Below are 21,532 nucleotides of genomic sequence, written 5' to 3' on the forward strand. Positions count from 1 at the left end.
AGGAAGTGCATTTTAGTAAAAAAAATATCTTGTCTTCTATCTTTCTAACTAAGATTTTGGAAAAACCCGTTCTCAAAATACTAAAAACAAGGAACTAACTTCATACCAATTACCCAGTCAACTTTAAAAATGCTACCAAGTTACCATTTAATGCACGCAACAACATTTTGCGGAAACTTACTGGCAGTGCATGGGGTTCAGACCCACAATTAATAAGATCAGCAGCCCTGGCCTTGTCTTACTCAACTGCCGAGTATGCCTGTCCTGTCTGGCACAAGTCTGCCCATGCAAAGCAGGTGGACATAGCACTGAACGAAACATGCAGAATAATCACAGGATGCCTTAAACCTACACCTGTTGATAAACTTTACAAGTTAGCTAGCACTGCACCTCCTGACGTGTGATGGGAAATTGCTGCTAACTGTGAGAGAAATAAGGTTGAACATTGTGAAAGCCACCTACTGCATGACTATCAGCATCCTCCCAGTAGACTCAAATCAAGGAAGGGCTTCATGAGAACCACCACTCCTCTTAATGTTCCTCCATCAACAGCAAGAGTGTCTCTCTGGGCAGCTAAACCAAGCAATTCCAACTGGATGGCCCCCCATGAGGGTCTTCCTCCAGGGGCAAAGCAAGAATGGGCAACTTTGAAGTCCCTAAACAGACTCAGAAGCGGAGTGGGCAGATCAAAAGACAACTTGGCAAGGTGGCACTACCTGGATCAGGGGTCCTCAAACTTTTAAAGCACAGGGCTGGTCCACAATCCTTTAGACTGTGGAGGGGCCAAATTATCATTTGAAAAAAAAAAACCGAACAAATTCTTATGCACACTGCACATGTATTATTTGTAGTGCAAAAGAACAACAACAATGAAAGAACAGTACAATATTTAAAAATGAAAACAATTGTAACCAACATAAACCTATCAGAAGTGTGGGCCTGCTTCTGGCCAATGAGATAGTCAAGTTAATTAGGATTGTTGTTGTTGTGTGCCTTCAAGTCATTTCAGACTTTGGGCGAGCCTAAGTCTAAAATTATTTATTTATTCATTTACTACATTTATTTATTACATTTATATCCCGCCCTTCTCACCCCGAAGGGGACTCAGAACAACTGTATATATATACAATATATTATATTATTAGCATAGCATAATATTAGCATTATATATTACTATATTGAACTATACCACTATACTGTAATATTATATGTAATATATAACATATAATTAATATTATTATATGGTATTATTATTAGTATTATATTGTATAACATTATAATATTATTATCAATATTATATGTATATACAATATATTATATTATTAAAAATGATATAAAATATTATATTATAAAACTGAGGGCGGGGGCCAGGTAAATGACCTTGGAGGGCCGCATCCGGCCCCCGGGCCTTAGTTTGGGGACCCCTGACCTGGATGAATCCTCCAGCTTGTGTGACTGTGGAGCAGAACAAACAACTCCGGATATGTATGCTTGCCCACAATGTCCTGCCTCATGTACGGAGGAGGACTTATTTAAAGCTACGGACAATGCAGTCGCTGTTGCCCGCTTTTGGTCTAAAACTATTTAGCTGCTTGTGATTTCCTTTATTTCATCACTTTTACATTTATTTATTATGCAATGCTTTTGACACAAAATAAATAAATAAACAATTTAATGCCATAAGCATTCGAAGAGAACTATTACAAAAGGTCCACTAGAAAACATGCAGTACATCTGTGTATGCTTCCATAAGTCAAATGCACAATCCAAATGGATTAGATACTAAACAAAAAAATGCCACACATTAGACCTTAGCAACCAAAATGCCTAAGAAACGGAGCCACAACCTTACCATTTTAAATAAAATTTTGTTCAATTGAAAGGTTTCAAAAGACTATAGTTCCTGCCTTTGGACATCAGGTTAAAGAAAACTGACTACTAACTATAAACTGAATTTAGACAAAAGGAGCTTGTGATTTGCAGTTCTACTTTCTATAAAATCTGAACAGTACTCTGCTTCCTCTTGTTATTCTCGCTTCCTTCAAAAGAATTTCAAAAACTTTTACCAGTGAAAAATAAAATAAAAACCCTCTTACCTTGTCCAATGTGATTCAAATATTGTCGAGTAATAAACTATAGTTGGTAGTAAAGCTGAAAAGGACCACAGAAGAACTGTTGGGAAGAACTGGCTAACAACAGGATTCTGAGGAAAAAGAGAAAAGAGAGGGATAAATTTAGTCTAGTTCTGAAAGTATTTCTGTTGTAGTTGGTTTTTAAATGAAATAGCTCAGGTTGACTGGTGGAAATAATGAAATTCTGCCTAGGATTTGCCAAAAAGTTTGTATAGTGGATTAATACAAGGCTTCTGAATAGTAACTACCATTATTGGGAAAGATCCTCTAAATAAGGGTAGACAACCTGATGCCCTTCATATGTATGGGCCTACAGTACCAATAATCCTTATTCAGATGTACTAGATGTACTAGCAATCTAAAACACCTTAATGCTGTCAAATTGACTCATCTTTTCTAATGGATATAATAATTATTGTACATAGCTACATAATTTTCAACACATGTATATCTTCCTAGTTCTACAGAAAACTAGGCCAAATAGTAAAGGCAAGAAAAAAAAATTCAGACAGCAATTGTCTAATCTTACTTTATATGATTAAACTTCTGCCACAGCACAGAGAATAATAGATGGTGAAACTCAGAAACACAATGGACTACTCACATTAAGATAATGAATGGGTTTGGTTACATTGAACTTGTCCATCGTTGTGATAATGATAGAAGGTGTGGTCAGGAAAAAGAGCACAAGAAAAAGGAGCAAATTGATGCACAGACACCAAAACCACCACCTTATGCCTCGGACTGAGAGATTACTCCTGCCAACCAAAAATAGACATTATACCATAAATATGTATATATGGCAATATTGATAGAAGAGTTGTTTTGCCTAAAAGGCCTACCACTCTTCTGTTTGAATCTCCCCTCCCATCAGCAACCCAGCAAGCACAGAACCCTGATTAAGAAATATACAAACCAACATTTATTGAAAAATCCCATTTGGGGCATTAGATTCTTGAGAGGAGGAATTGTTTACCAAGGGAGGAAAAAAGAGAGCTTCCATAAGAATTTATTATTATGTTTATTTATACCCTGCTTTTTCGCTCCATAAGGAGACTCAAAGTGGCTAGAATTTACAAGGAGAAAGAGTACACTATGTTTCTAGAGATGACTCAGTTCACTTGTTGCCCTTTAAATAAGCCTCTTCTTACACAGCTTTGGATGTAGGAAACATGCATTGTTGGATAAGGGCCACAGGATCCCTTAGAAAATGTCACAGCAGCTTATACACTGATTGAAACTAATCTACATTTTCAGAAGAACCACTAGTGGGATTGGTTTATGACTTCAATAGCAGAGCTGCCCAAAGATTTTAAATTTTTTTATAACAAAATGAAGTGTCCCTCTCCCTCCATCCTGGGCATACACTCTGTCCCACTTACACACTTGTACATTACTTTCTAAATAGGTACTGTACATATAGATAAACACATATGCACTCTGCATGCAACAGCCAGTAGAGAAATACGTTCTGAAAGTGCAACAAACCCAGATTCGTACTTTCATTTCTTTCAGATAGGATGTAAGGAAAAACATCAGAAAAATTACCAACAAATATCCTCTGGATAGGTAGCATATGTTACATTCCATCTTGAGATGCAGAGTTCTTTGCTATGGGCTGATGGCTGAGGCTCTCCTGTACATCTACAGCCTTGACATTTACAGGCATTGAAATCTTTAATAACACTGCAGTGAAATAAAAGTTTCGCTCTTTAAAGGTTTGAAGTGCTCAGTATGAACGAAGAAAATTATAAGGAATGACAGTAAATCCCAATCATAGCAATCTACATGTTCTTCAATATTCTTTGTCCAGAGTTTAGCAGTCAAATTGGCTTTTTTTGAGTAAAAATTATGTAAACAAAGAAACAATTCATATTTGGGAAAGATAATATTACATTATGCTGCCCATGCGAGAGGAAACCACAAACTGCTTTGCCATGTAATCATAGATTTGTATTTCATTCTATCTAAAATAAATAATATTGGCTGCAATATTGAATTTAAAAAAACAAGGACTTACTGTGTTGCCATGGATTTCTCCAGGAATGTTACAAAAGCCATCCCCAACGGTTTATTATAGATGATCTCTTTCTCTTTCATATATTCTTCCAGATATTTATCGCTAACCCTTGTGTAGTACTCTACAGCATCCTCCTGTTGGACACCAGACGGCTATTACAAATTGGTGCTTAGCTGTGCATATAGTTATTTAGATAAACTCTATGCTGAACCATTCTTTTTACAGTGTTGAACATTCTATTGCTAAAACATAATAGACATGTTCAAAGTCTTAGCATGACATAAATATGTTCAATTCCAAATAACGGTAGTTTAATGGAAAAACAGATTTTACTGATATAAAAAAGCCAACAATGTAGTTTAAACACAAAACTATTGGGAGAACTGTGACTTTTATAATGCGATCAGAAAACAAACAAGAAACAAAAAAGAATTAGGGCTTGCAGTATATATAATTGAACATAGTTAACCCAAACAAAACAATAGCAGTTATTTTCAAAAGAGTAGCAGAAACAAGACAATCAGTGTTGCAAGTTATGTTAGCATTGATTTCTACAATAAAAATTAGTCCAAATTGGTGAAATCCCAAGAGTTGTCTACATCAGCAAAATAATCCAGGCACAATTCAGAGTATTTTGCCGCAGAGCTGCCCAGGATTCACCCCATTAGCACCACACTTACTTGCAACATACTGCACTAAAATTGTATTGATAAACACATTTCTGCCCTGCCAAAATTCAGATTGACATCATTTTTCCCTGCACAAGCCCTCATGACTGAAATTCCCTTCCTTGCCCATTAGAGTTATTTCTGTTGAAGAATATTACGGCCTGGGACAAGCCAAATGTATAACAGCTGGCTGAAGGGGGAGAGTAAAAAAGAAAAGGTGAACAGAGGCCATTTGGTAATTTCATCTTCTCACTGATTTCAACATGGGTATATATTGGGCCCTCATAGCTAAATAGTTAAATGTAATTTTTTCTAAAGGTACAAAGCAATTGAAGTAATAAAGCTCAGGACAACTGACGTGGACTATGTAAATTATTCAGGTTTCTACAAGGACTGAAAGCAGCTTCTAGGATACAAAGCTTGATCTAGGAAAGAATGGGATTATACTCTTATTTGATTCTATTATATAGTTGTATGTGTCTGCTTACATCAGGAAACTTGAACAACAGCTATCTCCAGAATTTCTTACTGACCATTCATAAACAACAAAACAGAGAAAAGTGGAAAAGGAAAAAACCCTGCTCATCAGCACCCACAACATGTTTCTACAAAACATTGCTCTCTAAGTCTGGAAATCAAAACGGAAATCTTAAGAAAAGTGTAGGCTAGTGAAAGGGAGAAAAAAATCAATAGTGGATCAATTTTGGAAGAGGTATTCAAGTGGTTTTCTATAAGTTTTTACTTATTTGTGACCTGATTGCTTGATTTCACATATCAGTTTTGGATGAAAGATTTGCCAAAATACACTGAACTACTCATCCTATTTTTTCCTTGTTATTTCTGCCACTGGTACCAAATTTCCTGGTGAAGTAGTAATGCCCAAGAGCACTCTATTTTGTTAACGGATGTACTGTATACCTGAAATGTTCTACACTTTAAGCCTAGAAATTCAACAGTCTCTTACCTTTTCACAACCTCTGACATCACAACAGCAGAACTGGCCACATGGTTTTGTGTGTATGGAAATTCGTTTACCAAACCTCAGAAACATTTGTGTATAATAATCCACGCTTTTCTCTGCCTGTTTTCTGGGCACAAGCAGAGAGGATTCTTTACAAAACAACACTACAGTCATTGTCTAAAATGTACCTTATTTTCTCCTAAGCAAGAATAGATTAACAAAACAGCCAGATTTTTAAACCAAGTAATACATGCTGAATTATCTAGTCCAGTGTTTCGCAAACTCTCCTTTTCCAAATATTTTGGACTTCAGCTCCCACATTTTCTAACAGCTGGTAAACTGGCTGGGATTTCTGGGAGCTGAAGTCCAAAATACCTGGAGGAGAGTTTGAGAAACACTGATCTAGTCAAATCTACAGGAGCTTGACTTACAAGCTTTGCAGATCAGCAAACCACATTCATAACTAATTAAAGAAGAAATTTCATGGAAGCATACTTTCAACTCACGTTGGATAAATAACTTTTTATTTTTTATACAGATTGAGTATCCCTTATCCAAAATGTTTGGGAACAGAAGTGGTTTGGATTTTGGGGAATTTTGTAATATCTGTATTTCCATATTTGTACAAAATGCGATATTTAGGAGAAAAAACCCAAGTCTAAACATGAAATCCATTTACGTTTCATATACACCTTATGCACATATAACCTGTAGGTAATTTTAAACACAGTTTTATTTTTAACAATTTTGCACATGAAACAAAAGTTGGTGTACTTTGAACCATCAGATAGCAAGGCATCACTATTTCAGTCACCCATGTGAATAATTTTGGATTTTAAAGCATTTTGGATTTCGGAATTCCTGATAAGGGATGCTCAAGCTATATTCAAAATTAATGATAGGATAACTTTATTTTGACTCTTTGCCTGGGGAGCTCAAGGAGACACAAATACAGGCTTGCCTCATTGCACATTCCTTACATGTGGTTGTGATCATCATTATCATCACCACTACCACCACCACTGCCATCATTATCTTTATATATTTATTTAGTGTCATCACAGGAAAAAGGCGATATAAGGAGCTAGGGATATTTAGCTTGAAGAAGAGAAGAGTTGACATGATAGCTATGTTTAAATATTTGAAAAGATTTCATATTGAAGAGGGTGCAAACTTGTTCTCTACTGCTCCAGAGACTATGACACAGAGCAATCTATTCAAACTACAAGGAAAGAAATGCCACCTAAACATCAAGAACAACTTCCTGATGGTAAGAGTTGTTCAACAATGGAATACTAGGGAGTGTGGTGGAGACTCCACCCTTGGAAGTTTTTAAGCTGAGGCTGGATGGCCATCTGTCAGAGGTGCTTTGATTGTGTGTTCCTGTGTGGCAAAGGTTGGGTTGGATGGCCCTTGTGATCTCCAACTCTATGATTCTATACAGTACATGGTGCTTTACAAGAAAAAGAACAAAGCAGTTCCCTGTCTTAAGGCGTACCATCTAAAGGTAGCAATAGCTGTAGTATCTGATGTGTATATCAAGAGAGAAATCTGAGAGCGTCATATGCATGGAACTGCAGTTGTTTTTCTTAAAGATTTACCATGGCCCAAAGATTAAGAACCAGAATATCAAGGACTGGGAGAACATCTAAAATCAGGAATGGGGAGTCTATATAAATGTTTATTTCCCTCAGGAATTAATGTGCTTTATTATATTTTAAAATATACTGTGAGTTGCCTCAAGATAGAAGGCACAGCACACACAAACTATTGGTATATTGTGCTCAGGACCCAAAGAATTAAACTAATTAAACTAATTAAATGAATTTTGGTGCCTCAAATGTTAACATTGTTTCTGGGTATATTTGACTTGCTGATTCCAAAAATTGCACCAGTTTCCTCACTATAAGCTTTAGTTTTTGAGACAAAGAACATATGCCATCTACCAGTCACCATCTGCTCACCCAAAGAAAACCACTGATAACCATATCTAAGAAATTAGTTAGCTGATGCGGCTAACACAATATTCTGAATCAGTGCTCCGAAGAACCCTAGGAACAGGCCTAAAAACCATGACACAAAGAAAATATTCTACTTCGTTTGGCTGTGTTAAATACAGATATGCAACGAATTCATTCTATTACAAAAAGTACCTTTAATAAATGAATTCAGTCTACTGTCAAAATCACAGCACTGCACCAACAAAAATAAACTAATTTCTACTCTATGCAAAGCATTCTGCAATTGCAGAAACATGTCTCAGGCAAAACATGTTTACTATGGTATCTTTTATTACAACAATAAAACATAATAGTATGTCATGCCCAATTCTGTAAGTCTGAAAGCATGCCAGTGCTGACAAAGATGGCAAAATCAATTTGGTATTTATAATAATTCCTAATACAAGGATACTTTCGAAACTAGCATATTTCAGAACTAATCTAGTGTGAGTTCACCTGACATTATTTATAAAATATACCTCTCTTGATATAAATAGGTGAGCTTGGATACATCATAACATAATTGGACCTCCTGGACATGACAGGTTGGATATGCTGAACTGCAAAAGAACAAAGTAGATGGGTTATAACAGACTACAATTAAATAAAATATTGAGTTTCTTCAAATCATTTACCAAAGTACATTCCAGCACTGATAACAAAAACAATAGAGACAAATAAAATCAAAGTCTTCTAAAGAAACAAGACAGATTTATAATTGACACACCTAAGCAAAATTGTTTCCTGAATACAGAACAATTAGATAAATCACGGTAATACATGCCACAGCACCAGAGTTAGCATAAGCCAGCCTGTACTTGGACCAAAGAGCTTCATGTTTATTCTATACAAAGTTTTCAACTACATTCTGGAAAGCTTCCCCTGCTTGTCCACCCTTACACAAATTCAGTCTTTTACCACAGTTCCTCTCAAATGAATGCCTTCACCAGGCAGTTCAAGCAGATAAGGTCTATCTCAAAACTAAGAACCCAGTGGCTATCCCTCCACTGCTGCATTAGACAGCACATGTGGGACAAACATGAAATTCAAGGCTGGAACAGATTCTGCTGGTAAAATTACAATCCATTTTTGTTAACATACTTAAAAGAGCTACATATATGGAAAGAAATTTAAAGTGAATTTTTTTCATTAAACAAAAGTTTAGTTATTTTTGAAAAACTTACAGAAAGTGATTTTCAATTAACGTTGTCTTGGCATTTGTGGGAATACCAGTTATGAACAATGTGCGTTTTACCTACAGAACAACAACAATGAAGTTTCTCAAAGATAGTGAACCACAGCAGCAACCTTACAGGTATATTACACACACACAAATGTATATATAGTTCAGTCAGACACATAGTCTAAAGATTCCATTAAAATGAAATATCTAACACATTAAAAAAAAATATGATAGAAGCAAAAAAACAAAAACAAACCCCAAGGCAACTATTGTGATGACTAAATGCAGCTTGGTGTGCTTTCGGAGAGTAAATGTTCTTTGCTACTCCCCCCAATATTTATCCTCTAGACTGGTTCACTATCTGACATCCCTATCCCTCGAGGTTTTTATTCTGATCCCTTTCTCACCCAGAGTTTTTAATTTTTAATCTAGTTTTTTAATTTTAGTGTTCATGCGGCCCGCCCTTGTTATACTGCTGTTTTGATCTTATGTTGTACTGTTTATTTTATGTATTGTATTATTTAATTGCATTATGATATGGTTATATTGTATTGTCTTGGGCATGGCCCCATGTAAGCCGCCCCGAGTCCCCATTGGGGAGATGGTGGCGGGGTATTAAATAAAGTATTATTATTATTATTATTATTATTATTATTATTATGTATTCCCTTAGTTGGCCATTTTAATATTAATTCAAAATCAAGGAGATTGCTGTCACCCATATCTACAAATTCAACTGACTTCTTTTCTCTAAGTAGTCAATGGCAGTCATTCAGATATCACATATGTAACTTGTTGACATGTCAACACCTAACAAACTGTAATGTGGGTAGGAGGAAGTATTGCCCCTCTTATAAATATGGCTTCTGACATCATAGAGACTCACAAGAACAAATCTACATAAAGACAATGTGTCCTTTCCTCACTCTGAATAGACTACTATTTTTATCTTATTTTTTCAAGCTACTTTGCTTCTCATCCCCAGCTCAACAAAATAGGCTTTCAGAATTTTCCCTCCTGTTCTGTTTTTGGAATACAATGTTCCCTCACTTATTGCGGGGGTTATGTTCCAGGACCTCCCGCAATAAGTGAAAATCCACGAAGTAGGGACACTATATTTATTTTAATAAATATAGCATCCCTCCCTCTCTCTCTCCCTCTTTTAATGTACTGTACTGTATTCCTTCTTGTTCACTGAGGTGATGAGGCGCAGGCGGAGTCTACTGGCGCTGCCTGCAGGCGGCTGAGAAGGACAGGGCGGGACAGGCCGCGCACCTCAGCCTGGGCCCTTTTGTGCCTGTGAGGGAGGGCGGGCCATATGAAAAAATCCGCAAAACAGCAAATCCGCAATAAGCAAACCGCGAAATAGCAAGGGAACACTGTAATCCTTTACAGCACACACAACAAACATGAACAATAATGAAAATACAGACACTTACGACGCTTTCATCTTTGTACTTGATTGAGCTAGTATGATGCTTCATAAAGACAACTGTTAAGATCAGGTAAACAACAGCAAAAATTGTGTGCAGCCAGAGAAGATTGTCACTATTGAACATTAAAAGTCAGAATTAGAAGGTTCAAAATACTAGAACTGACATGTCAAAGCCTTAACATTTGCCTAGACGATTACTTGAAGTATGATTGGACAACAAGACAAAAATATTCTCAATGCCAGCTGTTTTACCCTGTTTACAACTTTTAGTGTAACTATAGTGGAGCCATATATTTTAAGAATGAAAAGATGACTGCCAATCTTAGATCTTAAATAGAATTATAAAGCAAACTTAACCTCAGATATTGCTTATGTCTCAGCTTGTGCCTCTGGTTAGGTTTTGGAAACTGCCCTCCTACCTCTAAGACCCCTTCTACACTGTCATATAAAATCCAGATTATCTGTTCTGAGCTGAATTATATGGCAGTATAGACTCACATAATCCAGTTCAAATCAAATAACCTGGATTATCTGTTTTTAATAATCTGGATTATATGGCAGTGTAGAAGGGGCCTCAATCACCTAATTCAACTAGCCACCCAAGTTTTGGAGAAAACATATGAGAACTGGATAGAGTAGAGAAATCGGCATCTGCTATGCTCTTTTGTATATCTTACCCCTGAGCCAAACCATTTTCTATATTATCATTCAATATATAAAAGATCTAACATTGGAACTGCATTCCATTGGAAATGCAATAAAACTACTGGAACCTTTTACCATTTGGGCATATTTCAAGCCCAAGTGTATTTAAAGCTACAACAGTAATAGATTATTGTCAAATTATAAATTTAAGGAATAATCATTTGGGAAATACTACACAATATTTTAATGCCTGATGATTACTCACCCTGTTTTCAAATTTGCTATTGTAGTTCTTCCAAAGCTATAAGGGTCTTTATCTGACAAACAGAATGGCATAATATGTGCACTGTAAGTTTGTTTATTTGCAGAGAACAAAATACAGTACTTCCACAAAAATAAAATAATTCATATGCATTTCAGTTAATGCAGCTTTTTAGCATAATTACAATTATTTGTAAATGAACATTATTAGTAAATAGGAGCCTCCGATGGCCTAGGGGATAAAAGCCTTGTGACTTGAAGGTTGGGTTGCTGACCTGAAGGCTGCTAAGTTCGAATCCCACCCGGGGAGAGCGCGGATGAGCTCCCTCTATCAGCTCCAGCTCCATGTGGGGACATGAGAGAAGTCTCCCACAAGGATGGTAAAACATCAAAACATCCGGGCGTCCCCTGGGCAACGTCCTTGCAGACGGCCAATTCTCTCACTCCAGAAGCAACTCCGGTTGCTCCCGACAAAAAAAAGTAAATGAACAAAGCTATCAAGTTACATACTACATGATGCAGTTTGGGACAAATTCATAGCTGGTGTATGTAATAAAGATCATCTAGCCATACATTAAAAACAATCTACTCCTGCTGAAATCCTCAAATGTTCTAGCTGCTAACACATGTGCCTTGGGTTAAGTAACCAGCAATCTCCTGGCAAACAACACTAGTGTGCATTGAGTTGAAAGGCTCACACAGTTAGGCTGAGGAAGGAAAGAGGGAATTACATAGCTCTTACTAGAAGTTATATGATGCCTCTAAACTGTAGAATGAATGAAGTCTAATACCACTCCAACTGCCATGTGCAGCCAACTCCCATTTTTCTGCTCATCCTTTCTTGGAAGAGACAGGGATGTTAAAATATATACCACCAAACTTTCTTCCACACCAGATGAGGTTTTTCCTACTTATAAATATATCCCATTGACATTTTTTTTCTTTCACAATAGAAGTCATGAGTTTTCCATAGGCTAGTAACAGCTATGCAACACTGCTAAACTTTAAACATGACATTGGGAGGGGTGTAGCTGAGGCAAATACTCTTCTTCCTGCTCTATAGTAAAGGTAAAAGGTTTCCCCTGATGTTAAGTCTGCTCGTGTCCGACTCTGGGGGTTGGTGCTCATCTCCATTTCTAAGCTGAAGAGCCGGCGTTGTCTGTAGACACCTCCAAGGTCATGTGGCCGGCATGACTGCATAGAGCGCCGTTATCTTCCCACCGGAGCGGTACCTATTGATCTACTCACATTTGCATGTTTTCGAACAGCTAGGTTGGCAGAAGCTGGAGCTAACAGTGGGCGCTCACTCTGCTCCCCAGATTCGAACCTGCGACCTTTTGGTCTGCAAGTTCAGCAGCTCAGCACTTTAACACACTATGCTACCAGGAGCTCCGCTCCTGCTCTATTCTTCCCTTCAAAAATAATGAAACAGAGAGTAGGACACCATTACTCCCTCTGCTACTCTTTAAGACGTAGTGAGGGAGGGCATCTTTCTTTCCTGTAAGTAGTGATTATAACCTTTCTGTATGATTGCTGTTTCTTGTGTGCCTTCAAATACTTTCTGACTTAGGGCAATCTTAAAATGAACCTATCTGCACTGTTTATTCAGGGGAGTTTGTCACTGACTTCCTCTGAATATGACTTCCCCAAGGTCAGTCAGTAGGTTTCCACAGTTGAATGCAGATTTGGACCCTTGTTTCCTGAAGTCCTAAATCAACACTCAAACCATTCTTTTTTATAAGAATTATAGTCTTGCTATTTCAGCAAGAAGCCACGCGAATTTACCTGCTTTCATGTATGACATGTGCATTTCTATAGTCAATACTTTGTTGTTCGTTTTGTTACTTAGGTCAACTTCCACTTATTGCAACTTTGTCCTAGGATTTTCTTGGTAAGAGTTATTCAGAGGAGCCTAACTCTAAGGATGAGAATGTGTGATTTGCCCAAGGTCACTGAATAGGTTTCGGTGGCTGACCAGAAATTCAAGCCCTAGTCTCCAAGAATCCTTAACACTCATACTACTATACCATACTAGCTCATACAAGTATCAGTTACAATAATCCACAAACTTCGCAACTTTTACAGTATGCAGTATCTGAAAAAAAATGTTAAAGAAGTTCTTTTCAAATCCTTGTGTTAATGAGAGGAGATACTGACAATAAAACTGCCTTTAAATTTTACTGTCTTACCTATAACTCCCATCAGCTCAAGCATTGCATGAAAAAGAAACATACATTTTGAGTATATATTCACTGAAAATGAAGATGATATTGTGCATTGAGGTACAGATTACATGCATGGCCCTTTTGCCAATTTAATAACACCTTAATTTCAGATCTGCTAATCTGTTCAAGGAATTACTATTACTTCATGAATTCAAAGTAATAAAAATTCCTCGGATTATTAGAGGTTGTTGACTTTTTGTATCATTCTATGACAGAAAACTGCTTAACTCAGTTCAGTCATTATTGTACATGCACAGACTATTGAAATGTATGTAACTTTGATTGCCAGTGCAGAGGACAGATTCATTCTCTTAAGCAATAGTCATTACTCTGAATTAAATACTTCAGATCATGCTAATTAAGGTGCATGATGGTACTTTAATATACACAATGCACATGCATGAATATCAATACACATGCATGTATGTTGTTATGCCACATGCATGGTGCAGTAGGCAAAATACTGAAATATTAATATTTTGCTTAAACCACTTTTTCCAATTTGATCACTGGAACTACAGTTATAGTTATATTTAGATAAACTATTTAGATAAACTCTGGGCTGGGCTGTGGCGCAGGCTGTTGAGCAACCAGCTGCACCAGCCTGCAATGAATCACTCTGACCAGGAGGTCATGAGTTCGAGGCCAGCTCGGAGCCCCGTGTTTGTCTTGTCTTTGTTCTATGTTAAGGCATTGAATGTTTGCCTTATATGTGTAATGTGATCCGCCCTGAGTCCCCTTCGGGGTGAGAAGGGCGGAATATAAATACTGTAAATAAATAAAATAAATCCAAAATGAGTCAGTAAGCCCTGATATCAGGGTGCTGAAGACAATAGAGAAACTCCTCTGGTACAAAGGTTTCTTACCAAGTAAGTTGCCTGATAAATTTACAGGAAGTATAATGCACAAAGACAACATGCTGACAACAACCAACAGGCAGATGAGATGGCGCTGAAAGGCGAGATAGGTAATGGCATCATTCCCACACTTTTCATTAATTTCTTCTTCACTGTGCCACAAATAAACAAACAGATTAATCACATGACAACTACATGACAGAACCTTTAAAAGAAATATATAGACCAGGGGTTTTATAGTAGACTAGCTTTGCTTGGCCACGCATTGCTGTGGCGTTGTCTGATGGTGTTGGTGAGAACTTGTTGAGGTAGTGGTGGTATTGAATGTCTGTTGTATGGTTGTCTTTATGTTTAGTATGGATTTGGTTGTTTGTGTACTAAGTGGTGAGGGTAGAGGGGGTCTATGTCCCTGTGTAGTATTGTATAGTATTTATACGTTGTCCATGTGTTGTGAATGCTTGGATTGTGTCCTGCTGCATAGTAGAAAGGGTTGGGCTGGATGGCCCTTAGGGGTCTCTGCAAACTCTTGGATTCTATGCTTTTATTATTATTATTATTATTATTATTATTATTATTATTATTACTACTATTACTAGTGTTATTATAATGTTCATCATCATCATTATTATGTAGAGGCTGGATGGCCATCTGTCAGGAGTGCTTGGATTGTGTCCTCCTGCATGGTAGAAGGAAGTTGATCTGGATGATCCTTAGGGGTCACTCCAAACCTTAGGATTGTATGATGATGTTGTTATTCTTATTATTATTATTAGTAGTAGTAGTATTGAGAGGCTGGGTGGCCATCTGTTGGGAGTGCTTGGATTGTGTCCTGCATGGCAGAATTGGGTTGGACTGAATGGCCTTTAGGAGTGTCTCCTAACTGTCTGATGGTATGATTCGATGTGTATTATTACTCTGCAGATCTTGGATGGCCATCTGTCAGGAGTGCTTGGTTTGTGTCGTCCTGCATGGTAGAAGGAAGTTGAACTGGATGATCCTTAGGGGAGTCTCCTAACCTTTTGATTGTATGATATTCTTCTTCTTCTTCTTCTTCTTCTTCTTATTATTATTATTATTATTATTATTGAGAGGCTAGGTGGCCATCTGTTGGGCGTGCTTGGATTGTGTCCTCCATGGCAGAATTGGGTTGGACTGGATAACCACAGTAATTATTTCATATTACAGTAGAATCTCACTTATCCAACATTCGCTTATCCAGTGTTCTGGATTATCCAACACAGTCTGCCTTTTAGTAGTCAATGTTTCTGTAGTCAATGTTTTAAATTCACTGTGATATTTTGGTGCTAAATTTGTAAATACAGTAATTACAACATAGCATTACTGAGCATTGAACTACTTTTTCTGTCCAATTTGTTGTATAACATGATATTTGGTGCTTAATTTGTATAATCATTACCTAATTTGATGTTTAGTAGGCTTTTTCTGAATCCCTTCTTATTATCCAACATATTTTATTTATTTATTTATTTATTTACAACATTTATACCCCGCCCTTCTCATCCGAGGAGACTCAGGGCGGCTTACAAAATTGGCAAAATTTAATGCCCAAAATGCAATCATAAAAGCAAAACAATATAAACAGATCCTTAAACAAAACAATATAAACAGATCCTTAAACAAAACAATATAAACACCTTAAAAGCAAAACAATATAAACATATTAACTTATCCAACGTTCTGCCAGCCTGTTTATGTTGGATAAGTGAGACTCTACTGTATATTTATAATCAGGGCCGGCCCTAGGTATTTTTCAAGTGTAGGCGAACAGAATTTTGGTGCCCCCCCCCAAACCAATCACTAAAGAATAAAAGCGTTGGATAAGCGAAAATGTTGGATAATAAGGAGGGATTAAGGTAAAGCCTATTAAACATCAAATTACATTATGATTTTACAAATTAAGAACCAAAACATCATGTTTTACAACAAATCAACAGAAAAAGCAGTTCAATACATGGTAATGTTATGTAGGAATTACTATATTTGCGAATTTAGCACCAAACATTGAACAGGGATATAGGGCAGTGTGGACTCAGATAACCCAGTTCAAAGCAAGATATTGTGGGTTATTCTGCTTTGATATTCTGGGTTATATGACTGTGTGGAAGAGCACTGAAAAATAAAAGATAGAAGTGAATAGAATATATATATATATATATATATATATATATATATATATATATATATATATAGCAGGGGTCCTCAAACTTTTAAAGCAGAAGGCCAGTCCACAATCCTTCAGACTGTGGAGGGGCCAAATTATCATTTGGAAAAAAAACACGGACAAATTCCTATGCACACTGCACATGTCTTATTTGTAGTGCAAAACAACAACCATGAAAGAACAATACAATATTTAAAAATGAAAACAATTGTAACCAGCATAAACCTATCAGGATTTCAATGGGAAGTGTGGGCCTGCTTCTGGCCAATAAGATAGTCAAGTGAATTAGGATTGTTGTTGTTGTGTGCCTTCAAGTCATTTCAGACTTTGGCGAGCCTAAGTCTAAAATTATTTATTTATTCATTTACTACATTTATTTATTACATTTATATCCCACCCTTCTCACCCTGAAGTGGACTCAGAGAAGCTGTATGTACATACACTATATTATATTATTAGCATAGCACAATATTAGCATTATATATTACTATATTGAACTATATCACTATACTGTAATATTATATGTAATATATAACATATAATTAATATTATTATATGGTATTAGTATATTGTATAACATTATAATATTATTATCAATATTATATGTAAATACAATATATTATTAAAATGATATAAAAATATTATATTATAAAACTGAGGGCGGTGGCCAGGTAAATGACCTTGGAGGGCCGCATCTGGCCCCCGGGCCTTAGTTTGGGGACCCATGATATATAGCACATATGGTTCCTTCATGTGTGTGTGTGTATCGCTTATATATACATATACATACACACAATGTGGAGAATATTTAGCAAGGTAGATAGATAGGTAGGGAGCCTGTATGACCGTGTTCCAGAGGCATTCTTTTGACATTTCGCCCACATCTATGGTAGGCATCCTCAGAGGTTGTGAGGTCTGTTGGAAACTATGCCAGTGGGGTTTATATATCTGTGGAAGGTCCAGGGTGGGTGAAAGAACTCTTTGTCTGTTGGAGGCAAGTGTGACTGTTGCAATTGGCCACATTGATTAGCACTGAATAGCCTTGCAGCTTCAAGGTCTGGCTGCTTACTCCTGGGGGAATCCTTTTTGGGAGGTATTAGCTGGCCCTCATAGTTTCATGTCTGGAATTCCCCTGTCTACTGAGTGTTGTTCTTTATTTACTGTCCTCATTTTAGAGTTTTTTTTAATACTGGTAGCCAGATTTTGTTCATTTTCATGGATTCTTCCTTTCTATTGAAATTGTCCACATGTTTGTGGATTTCAGTGGCTTCTCTGTGTAGTCTGCCATGGTGATTGTTAGAGTGGTCCAGCATTCCTGTGTTCTCAAATAATATGCTGTGTCCAGGTTGATTCATCAAATTTTCTGCTATGGCTGACTTCTCTGGTTGAGAAATCAGGACAGTAAATTAAGAACACTACTCAGAAAACAGAGGACTTCCAAACATTAATAAATCAGGGCCAGCTAACACATCCCAACAAAGGATTCCCCAGGCAGGAAGCAGCCAGACCTTGAAGCTGAAAGGCCATTCAGTGCTAATCAAGGTAGCCAATTACAACATTCACACTTGCCTCAAACAGAAAAGAGTTCTTTCTCCCACCCTGGACCTTCCACAGATATATCAACCCCACTTGCCTAGTTTCCAACAGACCTCACAACCTTTGAGGATGCCTGCCATAGATGTGGCGAAACGTCAGGAAATAATGCTTCTGGAATATGGCCGTACAGCCTGGATAACTCACAGCAGCCCAGCTACCGAGTGCTCCTTCAAACAAAAGTCACAGTAACTTTGCCGCTGTGCTGCCATCCTTCCTCTCTGTCAATCCCCCCTCTCTCGAGCCTCCAAGAGTTACCCCACCCCCAGTTCTAGGAGTGGATCTACATGCCCTATATCCCAGATTATCTGGCAGTGTAGATTTATATAATCTGGGATCTGATGCTGGCATATAGGGAAGTGTAGATCCAGCCAGGGTGTTTCCAGATGTTGAAGCACATTGGGCACGCTAGAGAAACCCCCGCCAAAGGCTGCCCCCCCCCCCAAAAAAAAAACCACGGATCACCCTCGGAAGAGGATATGGGAACTGAAGGGAGGCTCTAATGCAGTAGAGGCTCTAATGATGGCAATTTCTTTCCTCCTTCCTTCCTTCACTCACACACACACACTACTCCCCTCAGTCCCTCAGAGGCTTGGGCCAGCCCTCCCTCTCCTCTTTCCCTTCTCCTCCCCACCACCGACAACTCTCCCTCTCTCTCACCGGGCTAAGCAGCACGGAGGGGAAATGAAGGCTGCATCGATGCAGCTCGACACCGCGTTATCTGCCAGGTTCAGTGCTATAGAATCGCATTAAGGGATTCTTTCTCGCTCTCCCTCTCTATCATCCCTCTCCCTCTCTCATCTCCCTATCATTGTGCCTGGGCCAAGTGGGCTCCATGCCTTCATTCTAGTCTCCCTGAGGTGTTTCCGAGCCTTGATATTCTGGGATACGTGGCTGTGTGGAAGGGCCCCAGTCCTGGAAGAGTCGGCTCGGTTTGGGTTATCTGTCCCGGCAGTGAGGGCGAGAAGGGAGGTGAAGAGTGGACTTGGCTGAAGGAAAACCCGAAGAGGGAAGCAAAACACAGCTGGGAGGCCAGCTGGGGGTGAGGCCGCGCCTGTGCGTGCTCCTGCCGCCTAGACGCCCCATTCTCTTTCTTTCCCTTCCCCTCCTGAGAGCGCGGTACCTGAGAGTGCACCCGAGTTCGTCAACTTTCTGCCCAACTCCTCTCTCTCTCTCTCAGACTGTTCTTTCCCTACCTGCTCCTGCTTCCCTCACGTGGGGGCGGCGGCGCAGCGCACTGGAGCTGCAGATCGCGCAGCCAGCCCTGGCAGGTCACCTCCAGCGTGCTGCTGAGGAGGGCCTCGGCCCGGGGATTAGGGAAACCGGGTGTCCCTAGGCCGGGCCTTTGGCCCACCTCGCCCACCTCGCGAGAATAGCTAGCCAGATAGGTCTTCCGCGTTCGCCGAGGAGGGAGGCGGCAGCGGCGGCAGGGACCATTGCCTCCCTCCTCCGTGAAGGCCTCATTTCAGGCCTAGCTCTTCGCTGAGGAGGGAGGCGATGGTCCCCGCCGCCGCCGCCGCCTCCCTTGGTAAATGTACAGAGGGGCGCAGTAGAGGCATCGACAGCGCCCCCCCTGACGTGCGCCCGACGCCGCCGCTTCAACGGCGTCCACGTTGCACCGGGCCTGTTTATAATCTTATATTATCTGCTTAGAACTGGATTATATGAGGCCCCTTCTACACAGCTGTATAAAATGCACACTGAAGTGAATTATCTGGCAGTGTGGACTCAAGATAATCCAGTTCAAAGCACATAATATAAGATTATAAATGGGTAATATAGTTGTGTGGAAGGGCCTTGAGTCTACACTGCCATATAATCCAGTTAAAATCAGATAATCTGTATCTTATAGGCAGTGTGGAAGAGGCCTGAGGCCTAACTGTGCCTGTCCCCTGGGCTGAGTAGATTGCTAGGAGACCAAGTGGGCAGAGTTTAGCCTGTAACTGGCAGCAGAGTTTAGCCTGTAACTGGCAGCAATTGGATAAAAAACAATTATTCCTCTCCCTCTAATTAGGACTTTATTTTTCTTTTCTTTTTGTTGTATGAACGTAGAGGCATGGATGAGGGGTTGTGTTGCCAAGTTTAGTGTTTCTGCGATGTGTAGTTTTGTTGTTTTGTCCTAGGCCGAATTTTTTTTATCCTTTTATATATATAGATTGAGGATGCTATGCTGTTCCAAAGAGTGTCATCATAAAAGCTTTCAAGGACATAACCCAATGATCAATCCGCAACAGATGCACTGATTACAAATAGGTTTCAAAGGGCTGTATGCTATTTTAAGACATTAAATGTCTTAGCACTCAGGATAACGTAGGTGTCACCCTAGCACACCTGACTAGTATAGCCAATGTTGAGGAATGGAGAGTCACATGGTTCCCAATCCTTGCCTTCAAAAGAGGCCTCCCTGTGTCCTATTTTAGCAGGACAAGAACGGCTTGCATTGTGCACATTCAGTTCATCCATCCCATAGCTTTTTCGGATTCATTAGAGTTCATTTTACCCTGGCTTTGGTTATTTGTGGTATTTAATGGTTTTGTGGTTTGCGTTTTATATTTGGTTCTAAACAGCTGAGTCAACCCTGAACCCTGTTTTTTGTGGGGGTTTTAAAAATGAAAGTATATTTTTGAACCATTGTTAATTGAACTCAATTATGCCTTTGCAGAGAGTTTGGAAATAATTTGTTGATTAACCATGATATACTTTTATACCTCTAGAAATGCCTTGGTCTGCCTCCACATTAATGCTTCAATCAATGAGTTAACTTCACAAATCAAATAATGTCAAGGATTGATTTCCTTTCTTTTCTACTATTTAACATGATCAAAATGTTTTTCAAACCAAATGCTCCAAACTTTGCACAAGACACAGCCAATACTATTGCTCATAATGAAAAAGAAAAAGATAGCAACCAAGTTACAAAAATGCAAATACATGCAGAAAGGAAGACTGGAAGTCTAGCCATCACCTGACTTTGGTTCAGAAATATAACTATTTGCCCTCCATTATTCTATAAAAAAATCAAAATACTTTAAAACATTGCAATGATTTACATAGTTCTTAAAGCCACAACAAAAAGCTCATGCCCAGCTATACTTCTGAATTAAATTACCTAACTATACACAGTGTCTAGAATATACTGGCTATTATAAATTTCATTGTATTTCATTTCATAATCGGGTAACAAGACAACTGTCCTTCCTTCCTGCAGAGTACAGACACACTAAAGTCCCAAACAGCATTAAACTAAACCACAAGGAATGTCAGTGTACAATCAAACATTTAATTCTCCTGTTGTGGGAAAGGTATACAGATAGTGAAAATTAAACTAATCCTCAACCACTTTTTCTCTGTGAAGTTTAAATATCATATT

General features: G+C 38.5%; 1 protein-coding gene across 11 annotated transcripts in view; it reads right to left on the reverse strand.

The window, feature by feature from the left end:
- tmem63a (transmembrane protein 63A) overlaps positions 1-21,532 on the reverse strand; it is a 45,029-nt gene that overhangs the window by 12,078 nt on the left and 11,419 nt on the right. For 10 of the 11 annotated variants that reach the window (XR_010003689.1, XR_507979.3, XR_010003690.1 and 7 more), the window contains exons 6-15: positions 14,397-14,539; positions 11,310-11,361; positions 10,404-10,512; positions 8,966-9,036; positions 8,261-8,341; positions 5,785-5,908; positions 4,153-4,286; positions 3,681-3,818; positions 2,737-2,890; positions 2,097-2,203 (exon numbers count right to left, since the gene is read on the reverse strand). Coding sequence is in view for 8 of the 11 variants with exons in the window: in XM_008125935.3 (XP_008124142.1) it covers positions 2,097-2,203; positions 2,737-2,890; positions 3,681-3,818; positions 4,153-4,286; positions 5,785-5,908; positions 8,261-8,341; positions 8,966-9,036; positions 10,404-10,512; positions 11,310-11,361; positions 14,397-14,539 (1,113 nt within the window). In the remaining 3 variants the exon portion in view is untranslated. Of the gene's footprint in view, positions 1-2,096; positions 2,204-2,736; positions 2,891-3,680; positions 3,819-4,152; positions 4,287-5,784; positions 5,909-8,260; positions 8,342-8,965; positions 9,037-10,403; positions 10,513-11,309; positions 11,362-13,494; positions 16,132-21,532 lie in introns of those variants that run through there. The other variant, XM_016990699.2, reaches the window with a different exon arrangement.

The sequence above is a fragment of the Anolis carolinensis genome, chromosome 1, assembly GCF_035594765.1.
Source record: "Anolis carolinensis isolate JA03-04 chromosome 1, rAnoCar3.1.pri, whole genome shotgun sequence".
NCBI lineage: Eukaryota > Metazoa > Chordata > Lepidosauria > Squamata > Dactyloidae > Anolis > Anolis carolinensis.